Here is an 8,050-nt window from a genome sequence, read left to right on the forward strand (position 1 = left end):
AAATAATACTTTTATTAATAAGTAATGGAAATTAATAAAATTACAAAAAAAAATTCTAAAATATCAAATAAGACTTTTTAAAATTGATAATAATATATTTAATCATATTGAAATCTAACAAAGTAATATTTGTTCACTTAAGTATTTAAGATTTATTTTTATATAACTAATTATGTATGTAATTTTTATTTACCTCATTTAATAAATAAATGGATTAATATTTCATTATTTATTTGTTTATTTGCAAATTATTCATTGACTTGTTTATGTATTTATTTATGTAGTTATATATTTAATTCTTACTATTTTTTTATTTATGTTATTAACTCATGTTATTAATTAATGTATAAATAAAATATATTTATTGATGTTTTTATTCAAAATTTTTTATTATTTACCTTCCACGTCAACAATGACACAAGTTTATTTATTATTTTTGGTTATTTAAACCTACATGTTTACAGATGAAATAAATACACTGAGATCAAAATGATAGTGCTACATAATAATAAAAAATGAGCCAACTTGGAAGAAACAAATAGAAAAATCAAGATTCAAAGACTAGAAGCCCATAGAGATCCACAATGTGAAGGATTTTGTTTTCATTCTTTTTCTTTAGTAAAAGTAAATGTTAAGAAATTGGATTTCTCTTTCTTGTTGCAGTCCTCCTGATCTACGGAACTAATATAAGAACCCTAAGTGTCCGAACAAGCGAAACTCGCATTTTTCTTACACACAGGCTGGCGTTTCTATCTCTTTTGATGATTCATGGCTGCAAGCAAGGAAATTGAACCGAAAGTTCCCCAAAAAGGCTGAGGCAGTTCCATTTAGGCAAATCTTTTTTTGCTTTGGTTTCTTTCATTTCTTTTGTGATGAATCTCATTTTGCCCTGCTTTCAACTCTGTTTGCTGTAAAAAAACTATTGAATGATAGGGAGAAAAAGGAGAAGGAAAAGTGAAACGATTGGGAACAGTCCAAGCAAAGCTGACAGCAGAAATGGAGCTCTGGAGACCTTAAACTGTAAATATGGCTTACCACAAAGAGGAAAAAAAGTGATTTGGATCATGTTCAGTTTATGGTCTATATGATTTGCATTTATGTTCCTTTCTGCCGTCAGCTCTGCTTGTAGATTCACTTTTTTCTTATCCTTTTTCTTCTTATCATTAAATGGCTTTGATACTGCAAACACAAAGGAAGATCTTCAGTTTAAGGTTTTCTCTGTTGGAACTTTCGGTTCACTTTCCTTTCATGCAAACATGAACAAATTTCTCTCATCCCCTGCAAACATCAAAATCAAACCATCAGTTTTGAAGCGAAGAAGATGATCTTTTAGGAACAGGGTAAGATGATTAGAGGAAGGTTATTAGATCTATTTCTTATGTTTTGGCAGTTACTCTTCTTTTTTGTTTGTATTTGGGGGGTGGGATTTTGGATGCCTACGGTTTGTGACAAGTTTTGGTATTTGGCTGGGAAAGAGTTCCTCTGTTTGTGTAGAAAGCAGAACAAATGCTATTTTTGGAACACCTTTCTATATGTCAATTGTTTTTTTAAATGGAATTTGGGACAAAAGATTTTAATTTGATTTGTTATATAAGTTGTGAAAATAAAATGCACATATTATATATAAATTACTAAATATTTATAATGATATAAAGTTGTGAATTTAAACCCTTCAAGCTATGGGTATTTCTAATTTACCCTTATATAGTAATCTAACTGTAAATTTCAAATTTGTAATTTAGTATCAGTATTGGGAATAACAAGAATGATTTATAGGAACAGAAATTAAAAGGAGTGAACAAAATTGATACAACTTAGAATTGTTTTTTCTTAGATTGAAGTGTTTAAATTTAAATGGTTTACGCCTGAATTAAAAGAAAGAAATTTTCTAAGAGTCAGCAATAGACCTGTCCACTATTCGAGTGCTTATCACGTACTAGGCAAGATTTTCTATGCTTGACCCATCTCGACATGATTCTTCAGAGCGGACGACCGATCCTTTTGTAAGTAAGCATTAAGAAGGGTCAAGCATGTTTGATTAAGAAGGGTCAAGCATGTAAGTAAGCATCAATAAAATGTTTTAGCAACAGAAACTAGGCTTTAGCGAGGGAATTTTCCGTCACTAAAAGTTTGATTCTTTGTATTGCTTCCCTTATCCTCCTTTGTAAAAAAAAAAGATATTTGAAGCTTGAGTGCAACAATAAGTAATTACTTAAGTGCAACAATAAGTAATTTAAGCAGAGAATAGAAATCACCAAGCTTGATGACTAAATTTTAAAAGATGCACATTTATTCAATACTTAACAAAAAATTAGTATTATCACACAACATCAATAATAATCTTTAATACTAACTAAACACAAAAAATTACATTTTTTAACAATTATAAGCCCGATTGTGCAAGACGGGCTTTTTCTAGTGTATCTTATCGTATAGGTGATTGCCAACTTAGAATGAAAGATGTGATATCAATCCAAGTAATTGTATATATTAATACCAGTTGGATCAAAAGTTTATTTTTAATTTTAGAAAAAAAATCTAGTTTATTGAATTAAAATGCTACGGTGAAAAGTAACAATTATATCATGGTTCGGGGAGGGGATGGTAAATAAAAATGTTGTGTTTTCATTTTTATAAAATCCTTCATTCCTCCTTTTGTTAGCAACCAAAAAAAAAAAAATCCTCCTTTTGTTGTTTCATTTTATGACACCAGGATTTTAAGGGGATTAATTTAAATATAAGCATTAATATGATAATTTCTAATGATTTATATCCATAATTTTATGAATAATAAATCAGAGTATTTTATATATACCCATAATTATAGTCATAATAAATGAACGAAGGCCTAATTAATTTTTACTCTATAAAATTTCAAATGGAACTCCATTCTATTGTCTTGACAAATAGTTGGAAGAAAAACCATTGAAAGCTTAAGGTAAATTTCTTCTCTGCTTTATTACATTGTCTTCTTTTTATGGAAAAACTTTGTTTAATTGCTAGCACCATTTTTTTTCCTTTATTTTTCTTCTTTTCTTCTGATTATTATTGTATTTGGCAACGGTACTTTAATTCTTGTAAAAAAATAGAGAAAAAATTGTTCAATGAGTTTTCTGGTTTGTGATTTTTACAGTTGCTTTGTGAACTTCATAACGAAATTTAAAATAAAAAATTAGTATTGAATGAACTTTTTGATCCCTTGATTGATGCAAATCACCTTCAGATTCACTAAGAATGTCGCCATCAATTTGTCCAATATATTGGATTAAATTTTCAAAGCTTCTTTTGTTGTTAATTTCAAAGTTTAACTCTGCACAATTAGAGGGCATCCAATTTTGTTTGATTTAAACCTTATTTTCCTTTGAATATTCTTCAATAACATGAGATATTGAAATTTTTGTTTATCAATAATATATACTTTCATATGTTAATTATTTATATTCTTGAATTTTATATCCTAACCTTTTTTTTTTTTTTTGGTTTAAAGATTTATACAAAATGGGTCGTGGAAAATTGAACATGAAATTTATAAGGAAAGAGAAAGTTCGTGTCGCAACCTATCAAAAGTGAAAAAATAGTTTGACAAAGAAAGCTTATGAATTCTCAATTCTTTGCGATGTTGAAACGTATGTAATTTTTTATAGGCCCAAACTGAAGGATAGCCCTGCTAAGCTTGAGATTTTGCCATCAGATCCTGTGAAAGTGATGAATGTCATCAACAAATACAAAGGAAAGCCTTTGGATGTACGTGAAAGGAAATGTTTTAACGTGGTTGATTTCTTTGCAATTAGTCAAAAGAAGCTTGATGATGAGATTTGCAAATTGCGCAAAGCTAATATAGATGCCAAGTTTTTTAGACGGGATGATCGTATCAACAACTTCTCGATCAATCAAATTTGGGCACTTCTTGCTAGATTCCATTCAAAACTGGAAGCTGCAAAAATGAAGATCAATATGATAAAGGGGAAGCGTCAATGTTCCATTAAAGATTCAAAATCAGTGATATTGGCTGGTGCAAGTACGCAAGTAACCCAACCAAGAGTTAATCTTCGCTTCTTGGCAAAGAATTTGAATTTGGAAGTCACAAACAGGCACCAACGTACGTCAGGACTAACACCGTTGGACATGAATGTGCCTTCTTATTACCCTTTTGGCTCCAGCGAGGCTTTCCAAATGAAGCCTTCAATCTAAACCCTATTGATAATTCGATGACAATGCTGCTCACAAATGGTTCGCATTTCACTGAAGTGGATGGAGAGTCCAGTAGCAGCATAACATACAGTTCACTTTCACCACAGGCTTGTTATGATCCAACAACTCCAATGCTTGACAATGTAATGTTCAATAACCCTTGGGGAGTCCCAATTTGCTTCAACGGTCCATTTATGTAACCAATGACACCACCCTTTTGGCAGTCTGCAACGCCAAACTTTCCTTCTCAGTTTGGCGAGTTCTACCGTGACGTTGGTAATCAGTACGGATCAAAGAACAAGAAACAAAAGTTTTAGAAGGTTAAGAGTTTAAAGATCACTCTTGGGATATATATATATGTACATGTCTGCTTGCATAAAGGGCAACATTGAGGTAAAGTAGGTGAATTCTGGTGATGAATGATGATGATTACAGTTCAAAACTTACAACAACCAAGTTGCATCTTCAAGACAAATTTATTTAACAATAATGTTGGTTACCAAAGTGTGCAACACTGTTGATGAATGATGATGCTGAATTGATGTAAATGATGAAAAATGACTCATTAATTACTAGAAAAGATATGACAATAGATATATTATTATTGATTAATTGACTACAGTTCTCCGACCAATTTTGTGGTCCAATAAACTCCCGACTTTAATTGGGTATAGGTTTTGGGGATTGTTGGTGCCAAGCTTCAAACTGGGGGTAAATTTGTGATCATAAGGGAAAAAAATGGTGAGAAGTAAAGGTAAAGAGTATTATCTGCATTTGCATTCCGAAGTGCAAGTCAGAGATCGGTATGAAAGAGGTCGGAAGAAAAGAAAAATAGGAAGTTGAGAATAATAATGGAATAGAACGATAATATTTAGATGTTCATATTTATAAGCAAAAAATGAGGGACATTTAGGGGACAAAAGTGATGTGGTCGAGTTGATGTGATCCTAAACATGTCAAGTCGATCTGACATGTCAAGTTGGCCCAAATGTCCAAAATGCCCTTGGTTGTTTGTTGGTAGTCTTTAATAAAAAGAAAAGACTTGGCTACCCTTTTGACCATTAAATGTCTTAAACATTTTGTCTCCCCACTGAATAGTCTGAGTATCAACCTATTGGGTATGTAATTAATTTCTTTTTGTATATTTTATAAACTTGGCCTTAGTCTTTATAGATATGAGCTTTAGAGGATTGCTAGTGATTCAACCTCTTATATTAGATGTAAATGTTTGTGGTGCTGACGTGATAAGCAAGCGTTAAGAACTTGCTTTTGTTGTTTGACTCAATCTAGACTATCATGGTTTGAGTCGACATGGCCTAAGTCCGATCTTACATATGTGATTTAGGTTAAGTATACAACCTATTTAAGGTTTGCCAAAATGGCTCTGATTTGAGTGACCCGAGGTGAAAACAAGGAAATTAGGGTGAGCTTACAAGGTTTGTCTGGCCGATGTAGGACTTAGCCTTTTCTTAAAATTCATTCCTTATGTATGCCTTGGGGGTGACCTTGCGATTGGTTCATCAAATCGGTTCAGCTTGGGGTTTTGGTCTAGTTTGGTCAGTCTGACTAGTTCAAATGGATGATATCGCATTTAATGAGTAGAGGTTTAGGCAATAAAATTTAAAGTGATGAAGGTGAAAAGATGCTCTCTATCAGCATTCTGACATGTGGCATAATTTGGGCCATTCATCTGATCTAAGATGATGGCTATAGAAAGGGTTGTTAAGGCCTTTATTTTTCATTTTTCTACTATCTTGCTTTTAATCCAACCTAAACTTTCTAAACTAAAAGCTTTCGAGTTTTTCCTAACCTCAGCTTTTCCTTTTTTCCAATCACTCTCTCTTTTTTTAACTCAGTACATATTTCTTTAATCATGTCTTCTAGCATTAGCTTTGGGGATGCAAGGAGTTTTAGGTAGAGCCTAAAGAGGGTCGACTCAGGCATGAGGAAAATGACCTAATCCCACAAATCATCATTGATTGATATTGTAGCAAAATGGCTTACTGGCTCCATTCGATGTCGGAGGAAGATTAGTAGAGGGCTGATGACAATGCTCGAGCTTGGGGAGAATGGGTTCTAAATGTAAATGAGCTATGTGCGTAAATTAACTTTGACTTAGAAAACTCTTCTTTTTTCTTAATCTCTTTTTCGACTACTCTCTCTTCTAGGTTTAGCTTCTTCGTCCTTCTACCTCTTCAACTGCCTAACCTATTAATGCTCATGTTATTTCTTCTTTTCCTCTTTGGTTGGCAACCATTAATGTCCTCTCTTTTTCTTTCAAGAAGTCTTTTCATTCTTTATTTTCCCCTAAAGTTGTTGTGCTTTCTACCACTGTTCCAACTCAGAATCCTACTTTTACTCAGTAGTCTGAGTTTTTTGACAGTGAAGAATTTAATGACGAGAAAGGTTTTGAGAAAGAGTAGACAGAGAAGAATGCCTTCATCAAAGAAGGCAATGGTAAGGAGAGACCTCCCCAAAACCATATGAGCTAGCGAGGTTCTTGTTTATACCCTCTGCTCTTTATAAATGATCTCTAATGATGTGATGAATAACTTAAAGGATAGGGCTAATCTTGAGAACTACCTTAACATGTATTTTGCTCATCACATCCATCACTAAAAGTAAATTTTTTATTTTCAGAGAATGGGTATAGTATTTTTATGCCAAGTAACTCAAATCTAGTTATTGATAAACTAGAGCCTCATCGGTTCTAGCTGTATTAGAACTCCATAATAGCCAGTCTAAAGCTTCTTTTGCATTTTCTTTTTGTTGAAATCTTTTTGTTTATAATTTAATACTAACCCAGCTCACCCCTAATTCATTTTGGTACATAGTAGCATTTATAATTTTTTGTCAACACTTAGGTATTTATCCTTCCCTCCCTCTATTCAAGGAATTCTTTTCTATTAAAAAACACCCCAGTGAGAAAAGTTGGTTCAACATAATAGCTCGTCCAAATAAAAAGCTATTCATAAATAGCCTAACTAAATAAAAAACTAAAAGCCACATTTCTTCTGTATTCAAAAAGAGAAGAAAAATAAGGATGATGAGTTTGAGATATAGGAGATTTTAAATGAGCTTAGGAATTTTGAAAACGTGCCCTTTGCTCTCTCTGTATCTGACCTCATAAATCGAGATAAAATAATAGACTACACCTGAAGAGGGAAGTTGGTCATCAATGCCTATGAACTTACCTCACCCAAGGTGGTAAACAAGTTTAAATATTGGGGTAGGTGTAAGGTAACCTTGTAGAGTCTTTAACTTATTTGATTTTTTTTTAATCTTAACTTATTTTTATAGAGATGTCTTCCTAGCCATCCTAGGACTTTAACTTCTCCCTCTACTCCCATAAGCTAAGGCTTAAGAAATGTCAAAATAAGAAGATTCAGCTCGGTGCCCCCTCTTAATAAGGGAGTAACCAATAAATCCCACATAGGCTAAGTAGTTGAGCTCTTCAGCCTAACCTTCTGTCACCTCTAAGGGCAAAACTAAGACAATGACACATAAAGAGCTCTTCTCAGCAACCATTTCTCTAGAAAAAAAGCTAAAGACCAAGGCCATTTCCTTTTCTTTAAAGAATCTCGAGTCTTAGGTTTTAAGATGCAACTCAGAGAATATCTATACCAGCCTAAAATACAATCTCAGAGAGAATCTACTGGAAAGTACTGATGTAGCCAAAAGGTTCTGTAAGGTCATTATCCTTCCAAGTAGCACGTATCACTTTAGCTGGGCTATTCTATTATTGTTAGCTTTATTATCTTTTTCTAAGTTTGAGCTCTACCTTTGCAATCTATTAGAAGCATCCACTTCAACCCTTTATCCATATCAGCCAAGCCTTAGACCATGCTTATATGGTAAT

General features: G+C 32.8%; 1 protein-coding gene and 1 long non-coding RNA gene across 2 annotated transcripts; both read left to right on the forward strand.

The window, feature by feature from the left end:
* The first annotated feature begins 417 nt into the window (after positions 1 to 417).
* Positions 418 to 1,552, forward strand: LOC149511557 (uncharacterized). The gene is made up of 2 exons (XR_016333707.1): positions 418 to 831; positions 934 to 1,552. It is a non-coding gene; the product is annotated as an uncharacterized LOC149511557 (long non-coding RNA).
* Positions 1,553 to 3,498: 1,946 nt separating this feature from the next.
* Positions 3,499 to 4,191, forward strand: LOC149511558 (uncharacterized). Its single transcript, XM_089754341.1, has 2 exons — positions 3,499 to 3,566; positions 3,645 to 4,191. Exons 1-2 carry the CDS (start codon positions 3,499 to 3,501, stop codon positions 4,189 to 4,191), a joined length of 615 nt encoding a protein of 204 aa, XP_089610467.1.
* The last annotated feature ends 3,859 nt before the right edge of the window (positions 4,192 to 8,050 follow it).

The sequence above is a fragment of the Durio zibethinus genome, chromosome 25 (genome assembly GCF_047325235.1).
Source record: "Durio zibethinus cultivar Kanyao isolate XHJ-2024 chromosome 25, ASM4732523v1, whole genome shotgun sequence".
NCBI classification, from domain to species: Eukaryota; Viridiplantae; Streptophyta; class Magnoliopsida; order Malvales; family Malvaceae; genus Durio; species Durio zibethinus.